The following is a 21710-nucleotide window of genomic DNA, read 5'->3' on the forward strand; positions in this document are numbered from 1 at the left end:
TCTTCCTCCTCCTACCTTCTGTCTGCAGGGCGGCAAGATGTTCTTCCTTTATCTTGAGCTTCAGCTCATTCTTCCTTTCCATTTCAGCCATTTCCTCGGGCGTTATTGTGACGGGACTGACTTCTACCACAGGGGATGATTTACCTGAAACATAACTGAGGTGTGGTGAGTAAATTACCAACATACGAGTTTGTGGACGTGGCTCTTGGTCCACATGACTACACAGCAAAATTCGTACAACCAGAAACTGCTGGAGATTTTGAAACAAGGAACTTTGGGCTCCTTGAGGTGGGCAGTGAAAAATTTATAATGTTTCATTGAGAATTTTATGAGCTTCGGGGCAGCATTCATAAACAAAGCATGTTGTGTTACACCCTAAGAAGAGAACGAAGTGTAGACTGCAGAAATAATTACGGAATTTAAAAAAATGATAAAATCAGGGTTTGATGACAAAATTTGTCAAAGTTCATAATATGTAGTTGACAGTTGATATTAGTCCCTTGCAAAATTACCACTTCCTAAGAAATTCCTTATATTTGAAAGTGGTTCTTATCTTCTTTATTTGTTTTGTTTTTTGTTTTTTCTTTGCAAGAAAAGACCAACAAATAATTTCATAAAGTTATGGATTAAATGTAGTAATGCTCAAGAATATGCACCTGAATTAATTATCCTTTAATTTGGGCCCACCTACAAGTATTTTGATGACTATATAAGCTGGTTGGAAATTAAGAGTCTGTGAACATTTGTTGATAATCTACCGAAGGCAATGGGATCCTATTTCAGGCCCAGTTTGTGAATTTCTGCACAGTTCAGTAATTATTCTTGAGGGTATGGTCACAAGGAGCTGAAATCATGGAAAGGAAGCAGAGTAAGGAACTGTGAGGGGATCAGTAGATTTGTCGCACTAAGAGATGGATGTATAGATTGCAAATAAAGGAGAGGTTTAGCCTCTGCATCTGTTTTATCATTAAATTATAATTAAAAGATTAGACCTGGCTACTTACTCTAGTAAATAAATCTTCCCTTTAAGTGCTGAAATGTTTACTCGTTAGAACATGAAATGTTTACTCGTTAGTGGCATGTTCTTTAGAAACGTATCTCTAAATCCCTTTGCTTCCAGAGTCATCACCACCCTCAGTGGTGATCCTAACCCTCGGTGCCTCTCCCTCTCTTACCGTATGCTTTGGCATCCATCACAGAGTCCTTCCCCATAGGTGGTACATAGTAAACACGCCGTGGCAATCTGTCACTGGGGAGATTCTCCTCATGTGCTTTCTACCTTTCCTTTTCTTGCCTCAAATTATATTAAAAAAAAACTGTACACATAGAAATGTTGAGAGGAAAAGGTAACATTCTGTGCTGTTGCTTAACCTCAGTGGGAGGTGTTATCTCTCTGCCTGTTTTTGTTGTTTTCTCTTCATGACTCTGAGGCAAAGATTTAGGTAAGCATGTGCCAGTAGGGAACAATTTGCTTAGATTCAAGTACCCCCAAGCCCTGTAAACACACAGCTTTTGACTTCTGCATCAGGTATTAGCCCCTCTGCAGGGACATCCCAGGTTATGAGTCATAATACGGTTAAAGCTACCTTGAATACAATTGCTGGTTCCATCTACTATTTGCTAAAACAAACTAGGTCATGCCGATATGCGAGGTGGTCTGCCAACTACAACCACAGCCCATAGACACTTGGGTCTATAGTTTAAAACGATGACTAGCATTCAAGTGGCTTAGAGGCTAACATGCTTGGTTAATGGTTTGTTTCCTCTTGGTAAGAAGAGGTTTGAAGTGACCTAGGGACCAGGTCCTAGTGCCATGAATACCTTTTCCTTTCTTTTCTGCCATTTTCTTCTTGGGCGGTTCTTTCTCCTTCTTGGCCTGTTCTTTCTCCTTTTTGGCCTGTTCTTTCTCCTTCTTGGCCTGTTCTTTCTCCTTCTTGGCCTTTTTGTTTGCACCCGACTGAGGAGACTTTTCTTTGGGATCTAGTTGGGGTTGTTCCTTTTCTTCCTCTGCGAGCCTTTGATGAACTTCAGCAGCCACCTGTATGGTATCAGTATTTCAGTTAGGACGGCAGCCGGCAAATATGAAGGTCACTTGGATTTAGTCGCTTAGATTCCACTACAGCCTCATTCCACTGCAGGCAATGATACCCATCTTCTCACCCTTCAAGGTGCACACAGTTCAAGTGCTATCCCCCTGCAGCTGTCTGAAACGAGGCTTTTATCTCCTCAATCCATCATTGCACAGGTTCATTTAGTTGTATCTCTAACTAGGCTCTAAACTAGGCTCTCTCCATTTTAGGCTTGAAAGCCATCATAGAGTAAAACCAAACTTGACTCAATCCTGTTTATGATTAAATCTGTTTCTCAAGGATTGAGCTATGCCCAACCTGTAACCTTAACTACGAACACCTCTGTACTGCCCATCACAGGAAACAGGAACTATGTCTTTGTTTTAAAAGGGCATTGTTACTACTTTGCTATGACCACCTTGTTACAACCACCTTGTTACTACCTTGTTATGACTACTTTGCCACTATCTTGTTACTCCTTTGTTATGATCACCTTGTTATGATGACCTCGTTATCACCACTTTAAGACCAAATTTTTGTTTAAGGATGCTATGACCAATCTGTTGTGCTTATGTTCTGCTCCTGTAATTCTGGCTATTTGCCTGCCAAATCCCCTATTTGGAAAACCTGTACTCCTTCCTACACTATAAAAACACTTATGTTCCACATGTCTAAAGCTGATCTTCTGAACCTTGCCTTATGGAGAGACAGTTCATGTGCACAAATAAAAAAGCTTGCTTTAATTAAGTTGGCTATGATTTGAGTTGGTGGTCTTTCTCCTCATATCTGTCAGATTAACTACTTCTGTAAATATAGCATTGAATTTTCTTCTAAATTTCTGTTATCTGTTGCCTTTAGGACAGGCTTTTTTTTTCCTACATCAGTTTCTCTTATAGTTTCCTCTCCATTGCTGTGTTAAAAACACCATGACCAAAAGCAACATGGAGAAGAAAGGGTTTATTTGGTTTATACTTCTCAATGACAGTCTATCATTAATAGAAGTCAAGTTAGATTCTTAATCAAACACAGTCAAAAACTACAAAGGGACAGAGGGACATGGCTCATTCCTTTGCTTCTCATGGCTTGCTCATTTTGCTTTCTTAATCAAGCCAGGGCCATCTGCCCAGGTTTGTGTCCTCTCATACTCATTATTACCCAAGGACACTTCCAACAGAGTTGCCTACAGGACAATTTCCCAAATGATATTGCCGCTTTTGAGATGCCTCTAGTTTATATCAAGTTGACAGAAAAACAACCAGCATATTTTTCTTAAACTTTTATTTCATCAACGCTCTATGGATTTTTTTTTACATTTTAATCCTAATTAAATGTTATCCTATGAAACTGCACTATTACCAAAGCATGTCTGTTTATATATTGTGTCTGTGCACTATAGATGACATGAAATACAATTTTCATGCCCCTGTAGTCAGCTCAGGAGAGTGTAGGTTCTACGTCAGTTGAATCATGAACACTTTAATCCTGGGTTTTCCATTCTAACTCTTGACACCCTCTCAGAAGATTCACTGCTTATGGAGATAATATCTGCCACTAGCTAATGTCATAGTCCCTAGTTTCTTCTTCTGACTTTCTGTGTGTCTCTCTATTGTAGTTAGCACCTCTCTTAACTCCCAGAAATGTTTGGATTATAGTTGTATTATCAGTCCATGCTAGTCACAGATGGGGAAATTCTTCCCTCACCCTGAGGGAGAAGAAACTTTCACCATCTGTCTCCTTTAAAGTGTTCTATTTACTTCAGGTTATAGAAAGTCTTGTCTCAGGGCTACATAGATAAACTCAGAAGACATTATATACAAGTGAAAGACTTAAGATACTAAATCTCTCATACACATACACATATGTAAATATATTGAACTTATTAAAGTATAGAGTTGAATGGTGACTATCAGGGGTTGAGATGGATAAGGTATAAAGAAAACCTAATTACAGGGTAAAAGGTCTTAGTCAGATGAAAGAAACAAATTCTAATGGCCTATTACATAGCATGGTTACAGAAGTTAATAACGTATTTTATATTTGAAAATTGCCAGAGAAATAGATTTTAAATGCTTATTCCAAAAAAATTGATAAGAAGGTGAAATGATAATTGCATTATTAGTTTGGTTAATCACTTTAAAAATGTCTACCAATATCAAATGATAAGCAAAAACGAAATATAATTACTGTTTGTAAATTTAAAATTTAAGATCGATCTATCTATCTATCTATCTATCTATCTATCTATCTATCTATCTATCCATCTATAGAAAATCTCTAAGGGCTATGCCACGCAAGTCCTTTCTGTTTCTAGAAATACTAGAACTAAATACTAAGTCCACTGGACTCTGGGACAGTGAAGACTATTTATGAGAACTGAGAAAGGAGCTCAAAGAAGGATATAAAACACACATGCATTTTGGAAGTCAGAAAATTAGAGTCAATAAGATTACATGTATTTATATAAGCACTTGGGAGGTCCAGATCTGATCTCATTTATGAGACTAGTAGAATGAGAATGAAAAAGAATAAGGGAGATACATATATAGAAATATAGATAAGGCTTAGCTCCCTCAAAGGTAATTTTGTTTGCAGAAGTCCAGCAAGTTGCTGTCTTTTCCAGACTTTTGACATATACTTCATGCCTCATTGCCTGCCATGTAACAGTCTCCAATTTCTCCATGGACTTTAAGCCTCATCACCTGATAATGGGCTTTCATATTCTTGCTTATTTGTATGTCTTACGGAAGATGATGTTTGTCAACTGATAAATTTTTTCCTTTAAAATTGTGATATGCTACAGTAGGCCTTGTGGAGGACAATGTCAACTGATAAATTTTTTCTTTTAAAATTGTGATATGTCACAGAACAATCTTCCAACAAAGATCCAGTAAAGCTTCATAGAAAAAGCCAGTTTGGTTGGCTTATTTTTGAATCCCTCCCCCCCCCCCCCGACAGATGACCTTTAGCTAAAAATGGATTTCATGCTATCTACTGTACTTTCAAGTTCTTGGTAAAGTTGAAAGCTTGATTGTTAAACAACCCCCTCCCTTTAAATTGCAAGCAATTCATTCTTTTAAATTTGCTCTTGCAAAGTAGTCTATGTTAGCAATTTCCTCTAAAATTGACTTATCTCCTTGGCAAACGACCTTGTGATGATGATGAAGGCAATGATTATCCTTAGCAGTTTTCTTGTCCACTTTTCTCAAAGATCTCAAGATCTCTTTCAAAAATCAGCAGAATTTAGAATACGGCTTTTAAAGTAGGTTCTAAGATTTGTAAGGGCTTTAAAACATAATGATTTGACATTGTGGTGTTAAATATGACTTCCCTGAAATCATTACCTACCTATCAATTAGAAAGTTTTGCTAAAAATTAACATAGCATACAAAATGAGTAGCTTTTAGTGAAATTGCTCCTTAGGAAAAGCCTGAATCAAAATGCAGTTCATTCCAATTGCACCAATCTCATTTGGAACTGTTTGCCTACGTCCGTTTTCTGAATCACACCTCTCTCATTTGGAACTAAAAGTTCCTTTAAATGTTTGTTTTCTAACAAGTCACAGTTTAATCATTCAAGGGTCTAGGTGCTAAACTCATGAATAACTTTTAATTTTTTGTCTGCTTTTAAATGTATGATGTTAGATTTATAGAATTATATTACAACATATATAATATAATATAATTATACTACAACATATTCATATACAATTCATACCTAGATTGAAAATGATATTAAATAATCATTTTCATCTACTTGCTATGAGACATTCCAAAATACAAAAGAAAAATGTGCACTTTAAAGTATATTTCTAGCTCCCTGCTGCCAAATCCTGTGGGAGAGAGAGCTGAACACCAAGAAGTGAGGGCAATCCTGAGACTGTAGGGCTGGACAGACTGCCACTTCTGCCCACCTAAGCCCACATCCCTGGCCCAAGAGGAACCTGCATAGTGCTTCTGGACACTGGGATATAGGAGCAGTCAGCCACAGGAGCCCCTTGGTCTAGATCTGCTCCAAGATCTGAACTGAGCCTGTCAAATAGCTCCCTGTACCCAAATCCCATGGGTGGGTGGGAGGGGGGAGAGCTAGACTATCAGAGGTGCAGACATTCCTGTGAAACCAGAGGATAATACTCTCTGCCAACATTCCCGACCAAAGAGGAAAACGCCTTGTGCTATCTGTGCCCTCTGTGCACAGGGACCTAGGAGAAGAGCTAAAAGCCAGTCACCAGGAGCAACTACACGCCTGAGAGCAGAACACTTTGTTCCCATAACTGGCTGAAAGAAAGCAGGAAAACAGGTCTCCAGGAGGGCTGACAGCCAGGCCCACAGGAAGGTCAAGCTATCATCAGAAACAGCAAGACAAGCTAACACCAGAGACAACCTAATGGCGAGAGGCAAGCGCAGGAAATAAAGCAACAGAAACCAAGATTACTTGACATTATCAGAGCCCAGTTCTCCCACCAAAGAAAACACTGAATATCCAAACACATCAGAAAACCAAGATCTAGATTTAAAATCACACTTTATCCTGATGATGGAGTACTTTAAGAAGGTCATAAATAACTCCCTTAAGGAAATACAGGACAATACAAGTAAACAACTAGAAGCCCTTAATGAGGAAACACAAAAATCCCTTATAGAACGACTGGAAAAAACAACCAACAGGGGAAGGAAATGAACAAAACCATCCAGGAGTTAAAAATAGAAATAGAAACAATAAAGAAAGCACAAAGAGAGACAATCCTGGAGATAGAAAACCTAGGGAAGATATCAGGAGTCATAGATGTGAGCATCATTAACAAAATACAAGAGATAGAAGAGAGAATCTCAAGAGCAGAAGATACCAGAGAAAATATTGACACAACTGCCAAAGATAATGTAAAACGGAAAAATCTCCTAACCCAAAACATACAGGAAATCCATGACACAATGAGAAGATCAAACCTAAGGATATAGGTATAGAAGAAAGTGAAGACTCCCAAATTAAAGGACCAGCAAATATCTTCAACAAAATCATAGAAAAAAACTTCTCTAACTTAAAGAAAGAGATGCCCATAAACAAGAAGCCTACAAAACTCCAAATAGATTGGACCAGAAAAGAAACTTTTCCTGTCACATAATAGTTAAAACACCAAATGCACAAAACAAAGAAAGAATATTAAAAGCAGTAAGGGAAAAAGATCAAGTAACATATAAAGGCAGACCTATCAGAATTACACCAGACTTCATACCAAAGACTATGAAAGCCAGAAGATCCTGGACAGATGTCATAGAGACCCTAAGAGAACATAAATGCCAGCCCAGGCTACTGTATCCAGCAAAACTATCAATTAACATTGAGGGAGAAACCAAGATATTCTGTGACAAAACCAAATTTTTACAGTATCTTTCTATAAATCCTGCCTTACAAAAGATAATAAATGGCAAAACCCAACACAAGGAGGTAAGATACACCCTAGAAAGAAGCAAGAAAATAATCTTTTTGCAACAAAACCAAAAGAAGAGAAGCACACAAACATAATCCCACCTCCAAATATTAAAATAACAGGAAGGAATTACCATTCTTTAATATCTCTCAACAGCGACGGACCCAATTCCCTAATAAAAAGACACAGATTAACAGACTGGATACATAAAGAGGACCCACCATTTTGCTGCCCACAGGAAACACACCTTAAAGACAAAGACAGGCACTACCTCAGAGTAAAAGGCTGGAAAACCACTTTCCAATCAAATGGTCTGAAGAAGCAAGCTGGAGTAGCCATTCTAATATTGAATGAAATAGACTTTCAACCAAAAGTCATCAAAAAAGATAAGGAAGGACACTTCATATTCATCAAAGGAAAAATCCACCAAGATGAACTCTCAATCCTAAATATCTATGCTCCAAATACAAGGGCATCTACATCCATAAAAGAAACCTTACTAAAGCTCAAGGCACACATTGCACTTCACACAATAATAGTAGGAGATTTCAACACCGCACTCTCATCAATGGACAGGTCATGGGAAATTAAACAGAAACATAGACAGACTAACAGAAATTATGTACCAAATGGACTTAACAGATGTTTATAGAACATTCTATCTTAAAACAAAAGGATATACTTTCTTCTCACCACTTCATGGTAACTTCTCCAAAATTGACCATATAATCAGTCACAAAACAGACCTCAACAGATACAGAAAGATAAAATAGTCCCATGCATTCTATCAGACCACCACGGACTAAGTCTGGTCTTCATTAATAACAATAAGTAATGAATGTCCACATATACACAGAAGTTGAACAGTGCTCTACTCAATGCTAACCTGGTCAAGAAGGAAATAAAGAAAGAAATTAAAGAATTCTTAGAATTTAATGAAAATGAAGGTACAACATATCCAAACTTAATGGGACACAATGAAAGCTGTGCTAAGAGGAAAACTCATAGCTCTGAGTGCCTGCAGAAAGAAATAGGAGAAAGCATACATCCGCAGGTTGACAGCACACCTAAAAGCTCTAGAACAAAAAGAAGCAAATACATGTAGGAGGAGTAGAAGGCAGGAAATAATCAAACTTAGGGCTGAAATCAACCAAGTAGAAACAAAAAGGACTATACAAAGAATCAACAGGACCCAACTATACCTCTCCTTGGATATACCCAAAAGATGCTCCAACATACAACATAGACACATGCTCCACTGTGTTTATAGGAGTCTTATTTATAATAGCCAGAAGCTGGAAAGATCCCAGATGCCCTTCACAGAGGAATGGATACAGAAAATGTGGTACATCTACACAATGGAGTACTATTCAGCTATCAAAAACAATGACTTCATGAAATTCATAGACAAATGGATGGAACTGGAAAATATCATCCTGAGTGAGGTAACCCAATCACAGAAAACACACATGGTATGCACTCATTGATAAGTGGATATTAGCCCAAATGCTCAAATTACCCTAGATGCACAGAACACATGAATCTTAAAAAGGATGACCAAAATGTGGATGCTTCACTCCTTCTCTAAAATGGGAACAAAAATATCCAAAGGAAGTGATACAGAGGGAAAGTTTAGAGCAGGGACTAAAGGAACAGCCATTCAGAGCCTGCCCCACATGTGGCTCATACATATACAGGAACCTAATTTAGACAAGATGGATGAAGCTAAGAAGTGCAGGCCGACAGGAACCGGATATAGATCTCTCCTGAGAGACACAGCCAGAATATGTCAAATACAGAAGTGAATGCCAGCAGCAAACCACTGAACTGAGAACGGGACCCCTGTTGGAGGAATCAGAGAAAGGACTGAAAGAGCTGAAGGGATTCGAGACCCCATATGAACAACAATGCCAATTAACCAGAGCTTCCAGGGACTAAGCCACTACCCAAAGACTATACATGGACTGACCCTGTGCTCCAACTGCATAGGTAGCAATGAATAGCCTTGTTGGGGAAGGGAAAGCCCTTGGTCCTGCCAAGGCTGGACCCCCAGTGTAGGGTATTGTTGGGGGGGTTGGGGGTGGATGGGGAGGGGAACACACATATAGAATGGGAGGGGGTGGGGTTAGGGGGCTGATAGACAGGAAACTGGTAAAGGGAGTAACATTTGAAATGTAAATTAGAAATACCCAATTTAATAAAAATGGAAGAAAAAAGTATATTTCTAGCAAATAAACTATATCCTTTCTAAAACATTTTCATATACACTACTTAACTGAATTTCAGTGGATCATTTGAGAATTTTTCTCATGTTTTAGAGAAGAAATTGAAGACAGAGAAGTTACCAGATTTTTCAAAACTCAAAACAAACCATGTTCCTTTCTATCTGCATTTGGTAGATTCTTATAGTATATGCTTTTAAAACTGTTAAACCAGGCTCATGGAAACTTTAAGATGACAAACTTGTCTAGGGAATTGAACATCTTGTTTGGGGATAATCTTTACCCATAATGGACTTTTTAGAAATTTTACTTTGAGATTGTTTACATATGGTAAGTTATATAGCTCTTATATACGAACAATACATTAGATATGTATTAATCACACACACACACACACACACACACACACACACACACACACACGTAAGCAAGTGGTATATAGATGACAGCATTAGTCCCAGGTTGAGGCAGCTTTGTATACTCATGGACACTAAGAGATGCCTGTGAGAATGTTCACAGCAGCTATGTCCAATGGCATCATACAGCAAACCCAAGTGTGGGTCAGCAGTAGCTTTGTTAAACAAATTTTGATGGGGTCATGTAACCAAACACTGCATACCAAAGAAAATGAACATAATACAGCTACCCTTTAACAATATGAGATGACTCCAATGGATAATGTTCTAAGAATGAACACACACACACACACACACACACACACACACACACACACACACACACACCAAAGTGTCCATTTCCTTAAAACTCAAAGGCAGGCAGAACTACAATATATTACAGACTTGGGTCCTATAAGAATTGACTGAAAAAGCAAGATGGTGGTTCACTTAAGAGAGCTAAGATTTGGATGGCACCTGAGGAAATCTAGCACGACTGCTTTTACTAATCACTGTGTACTGGTGTCATGAGTGAGTGAGTGTGTACTGGTGTCACTGAGTGTGTGAGGCCAGGCAAATAACACTGATGCATTTTCTTGATGTAAGCAACATCCATACATAAGGTTCTTTAGAACAAGTATCCCAAGAGAGGGTTTTGATATTACTCTGTGAGGAACAAAAGGAAAAGATGAGTAGACCAAAATAAAATTGGGGGAGAAAGGAGACCTTCCTGTTTTGTTTGGGGAAAAGGCCCACAAAACAGACCCCAAACAAAGTTAAGGAGGACCTCCTCCTACTCTAAGATTATGAAGCAGGCTTCTCTTTCACATCTTTCAAAAGACTTTGGTAAGGTCAATACTGTTTTATGATTAAATAGAGTACGTCAATAAAATCAAAGAATGCTGGATGCAAAAGGAAAATAAAAAAGTGGGCAGAGCAGAAACTAAGCAAAAGTCTATCTACCTTTCTAAGTGGACCTTAGTTTTCCAGTGAAAAAGAATTACAACGCTTACTCTCTATGATTTAGAAAAAATAACATGCAGGCAGGTTGAAGTCGGGAAGTCAAATTAGCTAATTGGGATTTGTGTTTTCTTTCTTGACTTTGTAAAGTATTTCTAAGAATTATATTTCACTCATTAAAACCAAAAGCAGTGGGGCTGGGGATTTAGCTCAGTGGTAGAGCGCTTACCTAGGAAGCGCAAGGCCCTGGGTTCGGTCCCCAGCTCCGAAAAAAAAAAGAACCAAAAAACAAAACAAAACAAAACAAAAAAACAAAAGCAGTAATACCACATTAAACAAACAAACAAACAAACAAACAAACAAAACAACAGGATTCCATTTCTGGTTTTCCTAGGAAATAGAAAATCTGGCCATGCTGGACTTCATTATTAAATGACCAAGTTGGCAAGCACAGGGTAGCACATGTCGCAGTCAACAAGGCCACCATTGTACCACCTTAATATTCTCTTGACTGTAATCCATTGCACTTGCTACTCAGCCTAGCACTAAAATGGATCTCAATATTGCCTCCCTTCTTACACGATGTAAAAGACTTGGTGAATATATCTCTTAACTTCCTACTTCTTTCAGGAAAAACAATCCCTTAATAACTCCTTTAATAACAATAATTTCTGAAAGGCATGCATTTTTTTACACCATGACTGTGACTCTCATATAAATGTTACACTTGTACCGTGTTACCAATCATACCACATAAATAGTAGGGTTGTGGACAGGAAACGCATAGGCACAGCTTACCATTTGGGAGATGGCTAAGGAAGCCTGCTGCCAGGTGTCTAATACTATCTTCTCATCTCCTTCAAAGTTGGCTTCCAGACTTTCCAGTGGTGGATCGAATCTGCCCTTCAGTAATGCTTTCACCTTTGGTCTCATGCTAACATTTTCTGGAGAACTGGATATTCGAGGAACTAGAGGAATTCTTTAGTGGAGAAAACAAATAAGCACAAGGGTTTCATTTAAAAGAGTCCATTTTGTGGCTGTGTTAGTTTGTTCTATTTCTGTTCTGTTGCTTTAATTCACATTTCCAAGGTTTCCTAGAATAATTAATTGAAGAGGATATGATTGGCAAATGCTACATTCACATTCATATGGTCTATAGAAGATTGCTAATAAAAGGAAGCTCACAGCAAGAAACAAGAAACAAGTTTTTTTTTTGTTTTTTTGTTTTTTTTGTTTTTTTTTTTTTTGCAGTTTTAGTCCTCAATGATTAAAATAGGAGAATTAGGTAACAGCGATTATGAAGAGAAACTATTCTTGTCATATTTCCAGGGCAAACTCTTCTCATTAGGGTAAGTCAGTGTGGGTAAAGTAAACCTAATGAAACTTATTCAAGATGCCCAATATCACGTGGCATCCTGACACAAAAAATGGAACTAATACAAATCTGACTGGGGCTAAGCAGAGGTGATGATGTCATTGGGGTCATCCTCTGGTGACAAAAATATACAAATGGCCTTAAGCTTGGAGAAGGAATTAAGAAAAAGAAAGAGTAACCCCAAAGATGACTTGATTGGTATTTCAACATGAGAGCAAGTATCAACAGCAAAGATAGCATTTGTTTTTACAGAGTTAGGAAGCAGGAGTCTGGAACAGTGATTTAGAATTTCAATTGGGAGCTCCAGAAAACAACAAGCCTGTTCTTCTATGGAAGCATCAAATAAGATTCCTTGATTGACACATGTTTTTTCACAGTGTGTAGTATTGTGAATGATAATGTCCCCCTGTAGGTTCACTCAATGAAATGCTCAATCTTTGGTTGGTGAACTGTTTAAGAAGGATTAGGAGTTTGGGATGTGGTTGTTGGAGTATGCATGGCTTTGTTATAGGAGTTGTGTCACGGGAGGTGGGCTTTGAGGTTTCAAAAACACAAGGCTTACTGTTTCTCTGCTTGGTTTCTCCAGATCTGGGTATAAACCTCGCAACCACTGCTTCATCACCATGCCTCTCGGCTTCCTACCAGGATAGTCATGGAGTAACCCTCTAAAACTGTAATGAAAGCCTGACTTAATGCTTTCCTTTCATGTTTTGGTCATTTGTGTTATATTCTCAGAGCAATAGCATAGTAATATGATCCAGGACTTGGAACTCTTATGAGCTACATAACTATAAACAAAATGCATTGAAATTACATTCACACATTAAATTATATTTTAATAACAAATTACTGCTAAATCAAAGCCATTCAAGTCCCAATAAGATCATACATGTGATCATCTCTAGACATTTTACATAGCATAACATTTTTTAGGAGGCAGTAGTCATGGCATATCATTTAGAAAAAGATTTTGGGTTTATGACCCACTAATTTTAATTTTATTTTTCTTGGATATTTTATGTATTTACATTTCTTTTTTTTTAATGTATAAAATTATTTATTGTCAATAAATTTTTATTTAAGTGGTTGGTTTGATTTCTTTGCTGTCCATCCAGGCACTCTGAAAATAGCCCTTTCCTCAAGGGCATCCAGTTGTGCTTTTTATTTTTAGCCCTGCATAATAAGAACATGGGAGTAATGGGATGAGTAGTCAGTATTCTAGAACCATCTACATATAAAGTAACAACTGGATAAAGATTTGCTCAAAAAATGTTCCCAACAGGTTAAGTGCTACTCAAGTAGCATATGGAAAACCTAATGGGAATTTTTCTTTATGGTCATGTCCAATGTATTTACATTTCAAATGTTATCCCCTTTGCCCCCTCTCCCTAAACCCCTTCCCCCTGTACCTGCTTCTATGAGGATGCTCCCACTCCCACCCACCTACTCCCACCTCAACACCCTGACATTCCCCTACATTGGGGATATGAGCCTTCATAGGACTAAGGGCTTTTCCTCCTATAGATGCTGGACAATGCCATCCTTCCACTCATTTTTAACCAGAATCATCTATATGGCCATGGATTTCGAATTATCCACTGGAGCTTGGAGGCTTACTGTTTGTCACAGAATTGAAGAGAATGACTGTCCATCCTCTAGAATTTATCAATTGCCAATAGATCAGCAAAAAGGTAAGGCATTATGAGCTCCTACCTATCCACGATTGGCTGTCAACAGGTCTGGTCTTGTTCAGACCCAGTACAGGCAACTGCAGCTCCTGTGGGCTTGTGTTTGAATGGCATATCATGTCCTGATGGTAGCATTTTGTAGCCTCTCTATCCCCTACGTCTTACATTCTTTCCTCTCAGTCCTTCTTTAATATTCCCTGGGTCTTGGATGGTGTGGTAAAAATGTCATGTTTAGAGTTGAATGCTTATTTCCCGGAAGCACCTTGAGCACTAGTGAGTCTCTGCATCACTGGTAGAAGGGAGAGATGGCTACAGTGTGAGGGAGCTGAGAGACTGATGGGGATAGTAATCAGAACTATGAACATGTGACACTGACTAAAAACAAATTTAGTCAATAAAATAGAAAAGGGAATGAGAAGAAATGTGCATACATCATAGCTCTATATTAAACTTATAGGTAGTTGTTGATGAAGATGGGCTTAGAATTCATTTATTGGGGAAAAAATCGCTGTAGTACTGGTAGTTCTGTCACTGTCTTCAGTTATGAAGTTAGGTAGGGTATTTGAACTTCCAAGCTCACTTGTTAGAATAATACAAAAATGCTATTATTGTGGTTGTCATGATGTCTAATTCTTTATCAACTGTTATTATGAAATTCTTATATTGTTCCCATTATTGTTATTTTAGGGTTGTTGCAAGGAATGAAGTAGAAAAAGTATGTATAACTATGTACAACTGCTTAACACTTTCCTTGTTCCTTTCTGCATGTTATGGATTGTGGTGGGGCTGGTTGATATACTGACTGACTGTCCCATAAGTTTTGCTACAGCAGTGATTGGAGGTTGAGATTGGTACAAAGTTGCTCTGGAAAAAAAAATAAGAACTGTCTGTTCTTCTATGGGCTTATTGTATGAGCCAGCATTAATAGCTGCCACATTATGCCTGGTTTGCTTTTATGTGCTAAGAACAGAATGCACTGTCACTCCAGACACTGAAACTTGGTCACTTTTGGTGATTCTAATGGTTTGTACTGCCACTAAATTAATGTTTTTAATTTCAAAATTTTTGTAGCAGCTTGTTCAGTGCTATTACTTGGGACAGGAGGAGGGTGCATGCTCACCCTATTGTGTATTTATACCATTATACATGGGTCTGACAAATATAATATTAGAAAGAAGGATATAAACATAAACAAATGGACCTTTGCATAACCTAATGTATGGCTTCTTACGTTATTTTTGGAACAAGGGAGGGATAACTAAATTAAGGGAGAACATGTGACATTCACAATTAAAATATTGTATATATGCAGGAGTGGGCCATTATATATTATCCAATAACAAAAGAAGCCATCCTTTATTGAGAGTTTGGGGACTAGATTTTTAAGGGTTCCAATTTCCAAACATGGACGCACATACCTTGTTGATTCTATTTTCTGTGATTCTCACAGTGACCTTATTTTTACTAGAATGGAAATTGAGGCTTACATTGAGTTGCAGTGGCTTGACAGAGAAGCAAGTTACCTTATTCCACTTACATATAGTTAGTAAGAGTTAGTAAGTGACAGATTCAGGATTTAAACTAGACCTATCTGGTTTCAAAATAAATTCATTATACCATTTTGTGTTTATACAACTCTTACACTTATGTTGATTGAGCAAGGTTCTAGGCAAATATCTTTTCATTAAATATAAAATACATAGCTCATATTCTTGGAGATTCAAACATAGCACTCAGTGGCTGCATATTATTCTGGAAATCTAACTTCTGCTAGTATATTCATCTTTATCCTGAGAGTTTTCTCTTTTCTCATGCCCTGCTTAATGATCATAGGAAATGCTATTTTAATTTTCTTATATTTTAAAATTATTTTCCACATAACACATTTACTCCTAAGTAATTTTGAACTCTGTTTTCAAGTGCTTTGTCTTAAGTCACATAAATAAAGTAAAAGCAGATCTTGGTGTTTAAAGGCTGGAAACCACACCATGGGGATATCAACCACTCCCCTTGCACCACCCTTTGTGATGACATCTTTTCTATCTTCTATAATCTCTAAGAGTCTGAGTTATTGTCCTCCCTCCCCTGACCTCATCTATTAGAATTTATAAAAAATTACTATGTTTTTATTGTAGATGATTTATTTGGCTAAAACCATAATTTGTCTTCATACTGAAACTAAGTTTCCATTTCTGTTGACAGCAATCTGATGTTAGGTTGTTAATAGGTTTCAGTTTCCGGAGGACATGATCATATACTGCTGAGGTCATGATCATATACTGCTGAGGACATGATCATATACTGCTGAGGTCATGATCACATACTGCTGAGCTTTACTATTTCTCAGTTTCCTTGCCTGTAAAAGAAGAATGGCAATCCCCTCCAATTTTGTTAACATAATTCTCTCTTCTCTGTCTCTGTCTCTGTCTCTCTGTCTGTCTCTGTCTCTCCCTCCCCCTCCCCCTCTCTCTTTCACACACACACACACACACACACACACACACACACACACACACACACACACACAGTGAGAGAGAGGGAGAGAGACGGGGGAGGGGAATCAGGTAATACATTTCTCAATACAGAACTGATATACTGATAGCCAGAGCAGAAACTTGTGGAAAAATGACATAAAACAAACTATGCCTTTATAATCAAAGGAGTAAATATTAACTATTAACAAGATAAACAATCATATTATGTCAAGTTAAAGTCACATCAAAGTAATTAAAAAACAGTTCAATGTTTTAGAACATGTTTGGGATTTTCATTACCAGGAGCATGATTTATAATTTAAAACCCCAGTGCTGTATGTTCAAAACAATTCCAGTGTAACACAGTCATCTGCATTACCTGAGCTGGTGTTCTGAAATTTCTTTACCATCGAGTTGAACCAATGGGATTCGAGTAAATTTCTTATTGTCTTCCAGTGGGATTTTGGATTCCATTGCTCTGTAATAATCTTGAAGGAGTCTTTTGGTATCTTGGAAACGGTTCACTTCTGCCTTTAATACAGAAGGTAGATACGATATCCAAATAAGAACAGACTAGTCTGTGTGTGTACAATAGATAGAATTTTTTAGATATGTTGGTTGAAAGTAATTGTCTAGAAAGAGCCATAGTTATTTCTTTGTACAGTCTAGAGACTGTCAGAAATAGAAGAACAGAGTAACACTAGAGATAATCTGATGGTGAGAGGCAAGCGCAGGAACCCAAGCAACAGAAATCAAGACTACATGTCATCATCAGAGCCCAATTCTCCCACCAAAGCAAACACGGAATATCCAAACACACCAGAAAAGCAAGATCTAGTTTCAAAATCATATTTGATCATGATGCTGGAAGACTTCAAGAAAGACATGAAGGCTTCCTGGTTGCTGCCGCTGCAGAGAGCCCCTGGGCAGCACCCCACAAGCGAACCTGAGCCTCGGGTCCACAGGTAAGACCAAATTTTCTGCTGCAAGAAAGCTGCCTGGTGAGTTTGGGACACACGGAAGCAGAATTTCTCTAGGACCAGGCACGTTCTGTGTTTACCGGAAGTCCCACACCCGCGGATCCCGGCCCGCAGCAACTCTCTGCTCCCAGACCCGGTGAGAGAGAGACCCAACCGCCTGGTCAGGTGGGCACTCCTGAGGCTGCAGAGCTGAAGAGACCACCAACACTGCTCACCCCTGCCCACATCCCTGGCCCAAGAGGAAACTGTATAAGGCCTCTGGGCTCCCGTGGGGGAGGGCCCAGGAGCGGCAGGACCCCTGCCAGAGACACCGCCGGACCCTGAAGGAAACAGACCAGATAAACAGTTCTCTGCACCCAAATCCCATGGGAGGGAGAGCTAAACCTTCAGAGAGGCAGACACGCCTGGGAAACCAGAAGAGACTGCTCCCTGCACACACATCTCGGACGCCAGAGGAAAAAGCCAAAGACCATCTGGAACCCTGGTGCACTGAAGCTCCCGGAAGGGGGGGCACAGGTCTTCCTGGTTGCTGCCGCTGCAGAGAGCCCCTGGGCAGCACCCCACGAGCGAACCTGAGCCTCGGGACCACAGGTAAGACCAAATTTTCTGCTGCAAGAAAGCTGCCTGGTGAACTCAAGACACAGGCCCACAGGAACAGCTGAAGACCTGTAGAGAGGAAAAACTACACGCCCGAAAGCAGAACACTCTGTCCCCAGAACTGACTGAAAGAGAGGAAAACAGGTCTACAGCACTCCTGACACACAGGCTTATAGGACAGTCTAGCCACTGTGAGAAATAGCAGAACAAAGTAACACTAGAGATAATCTGATGGCGAGAGGCAAGCGCAGGAACCCAAGCAACAGAAACCAAGACTACATGCCATCATCGGAGCCCAATTCTCCCACCAAAACAAACATGGAATATCCAAACACACCAGAAAAGCAAGATCTAGTTTCAAATTCATATTTGATCATGATGCTGGAGGACTTCAAGAAAGACATGAACACACTTAGGGAAACACAGGAAAACATTAATAAACAAGTAGAAGCCTACAGAGAGGAATCGCAAAAATCCCTGAAAGAATTCCAGGAAAACACAATCAAACAGTTGAAGGAATTAAAAATGGAAATAGAAGCAATCAAGAAAGAACACATGGAAACAACCCTGGATATAGAAACCCAAAAGAAGAGACAAGTAGCTGTAGATACAAGCTTCACAAACAGAATACAAGAGATGGAAGAGAGAATCTCAGGAGCAGAAGATTCCATAGAAATGATTGACTCAACTGTCAAAGATAATGTAAAGCGGAAAAAGCTACTGGTCCAAAACATACAGGAAATCCAGGACTCAATGAGAAGATCAAACCTAAGGATAATAGGTATAGAAGAGAGTGAAGACTCCCAGCTCAAAGGACCAGTAAATATCTTCAACAAAATCATAGAAGAAAACTTCCCTAACCTAAAAAAAGAGATACCCATAGACATACAAGAAGCCTACAGAACTCCAAATAGATTGGACCAGAAAAGAAACACCTCCCGTCACATAATTGTCAAAACACCAAATGCACAAAATAAAGAAAGAATATTAAAAGCAGTAAGGGAAAAAGGTCAAGTAACATATAAAGGGAGACCTATCAGAATCACAACAGACTTCTCGCCAGAAACTATGAAGGCCAGAAGATCCTGGACTGATGTCATACAGAGCCTAAGAGAACACAAATGCCAGCCCAGGTTACTGTATCCTGCAAAACTCTCAATTAACATTGATGGAGAAACCAAGATATTCCATGACAAAACCAAATTTACACAATATGTTTCTACAAATCCAGCACTACAACGGATAATAAATGGTAAAGCCCAACATAAGGAGGCAAGCTATACCCTAGAAGAAGCAAGAAACTAATCGTCTTGGCAACAAAACAAAGAGAATGAAAGCACACAAACATAACCCCACATCCAAATATGAATATAATGGGAAGCACCAATCACTATTCCTTAATATCTCTCAATATCAATGGCCTCAACTCCCCAATAAAAAGACATAGATTAACAAACTGGATACGCAACGAGGACCCTGCATTCTGCTGCCTACAGGAAACACACCTCAGAGACAAAGACAGACACTACCTCAGAGTGAAAGGCTGGAAAACAACTTTCCAAGCAAATGGTCAGAAGAAGCAAGCTGGAGTAGCCATTCTAATATCAAATAAAATCAATTTTCAATTAAAAGTCATCAAAAAAGATAAGGAAGGACACTTCATATTCATCAAAGGAAAAATCAACCAAGATGAACTCTCAATCCTAAATATCTATGCCCCAAATACAAGGGCACCTACATACGTAAAAGAAACCTTACTAAAGCTCAAAACACACATTGCACCTCACACAATAATAGTGGGAGATTTCAACACCCCAGTCTCATCAATGGACAGATCATGGAAACAGAAATTAAACAGAGATGTAGACAGACTAAGAGAAGTCATGAGCCAAATGGACTTAATGGATATTTATAGAACATTCTATCCTAAAGCAAAAGGATATACCTTCTTCTCAGCTCCTCATGGTACTTTCTCCAAAATTGACCATATAATTGGTCAAAAAACGGGCCTCAACAGGTACAGAAAGATAGAAATAATCCCATGCGTGCTATCGGACCACCACGGCCTAAAACTGGTCTTCAATAACAATAAGGGAAGAATGCCCACATATACGTGGAAATTGAACAATGCTCTACTCAATGATAACCTGGTCAAGGAAGAAATAAAGAAAGAAATTAAAAACTTTTTAGAATTTAATGAAAATGAAGATACAACATACTCAAACTTATGGGACACAATGAAAGCTGTGCTAAGAGGAAAACTCATAGCGCTGAGTGCCTGCAGAAAGAAACAGGAAAGAGAATATGTCAGCAGCTTGACAGCACACCTAAAAGCTCTAGAACAAAAAGAAGCAAATACACCCAGGAGGAGTAGAAGGCAGGAAATAATCAAACTCAGAGCTGAAATCAACCAAGTAGAAACAAAAAGGACCATAGAAAGAATCAACAGAACCAAAAGTTGGTTCTTTGAGAAAATCAACAAGATAGATAAACCCTTAGCCAGACTAACGAGAGGACACAGAGAGTGCGTCCAAATTAACAAAATCAGAAATGAAAAGGGAGACATAACTACAGATTCGGAGGAAATTCAAAAAATCATCAGATCTTACTATAAAAACCTATATTCAACAAAATTTGAAAATCTGCAGGAAATGGACAATTTCCTAGACAGATACCAGGTATCGAAGTTAAATCAGGAACAGATAAACCAGTTAAACAACCCCACAACTCCTAAGGAAATAAAGCAGTCATTAAAGGTCTCCCAACCAAAAAGAGCCCAGGTCCAGACGGGTTTAGTGCAGAATTCTATCAAACCTTCATAGAAGACCTCATACCAATATTATCCAAACTATTCCACAAAATTGAAACAGATGGAGCCCTACCGAATTCCTTCTACGAAGCCACAATTACTCTTATACCTAAACCACACAAAGACACAACAAAGAAAGAGAACTTCAGACCAATTTCCCTTATGAATGTCGACGCAAAAATACTCAATAAAATTCTGGCAAACCGAATTCAAGAGCACATCAAAACAATCATCCACCATGATCAAGTAGGCTTCATCCCAGGCATGCAGGGATGGTTTAATATACGGAAAACCATCAACGTGATCCATTATATAAACAAACTGAAAGAACAGAACCACATGATCATTTCATTAGATGCCGAGAAAGCATTTGACAAAATTCAACACCCCTTCATGATAAAAGTCCTGGAAAGAATAGGAATTCAAGGCCCATACCTAAACATAGTAAAAGCCATATACAGCAAACCAGTTGCTAACATTAAACTAAATGGAGAGAAACTTGAAGCAATCCCACTAAAATCAGAGAGTAGACAAGGCTGCCCACTCTCTCCCTACTTATTCAATATAGTTCTTGAAGTTCTAGCCAGAGCAATCAGACAACAAAAGGAGATCAATGGGATACAGATCGGAAAAGAAGAGGTCAAAATATCACTATTTTCAGATGACATGATAGTATATTTAAGTGATCCCAAAAGTTCCACCAGAGAACTACTAAA

The 21710-nt window shown here is 38.6% G+C and overlaps 1 protein-coding gene and 1 pseudogene across 4 annotated transcripts in view; both read right to left on the bottom strand.

Moving 5' to 3' along the window:
• Spef2 (sperm flagellar and cilia associated 2) overlaps positions 1–21710 on the bottom strand; it is a 182471-nt gene that overhangs the window by 33623 nt on the left and 127138 nt on the right. For all 4 annotated transcript variants that reach the window (XM_087632807.1, NM_022620.2, XM_087632806.1 and 1 more), the window contains 4 exon segments: positions 16988–17139; positions 11870–12050; positions 1822–2038; positions 16–144 (listed from right to left, as the gene is read on the bottom strand). In XM_087632807.1, the coding sequence (XP_087488933.1) occupies positions 16–144; positions 1822–2038; positions 11870–12050; positions 16988–17139 (679 nt within the window).
• LOC148006657 (small nucleolar RNA SNORA32) lies at positions 13714–13804 on the bottom strand (annotated as a pseudogene).

The sequence above is a fragment of the Rattus norvegicus genome, chromosome 2 (assembly GCF_021556685.1).
Source record: "Rattus norvegicus strain SHRSP/BbbUtx chromosome 2, alternate assembly SHRSP_T2T, whole genome shotgun sequence".
NCBI lineage: Eukaryota > Metazoa > Chordata > Mammalia > Rodentia > Muridae > Rattus > Rattus norvegicus.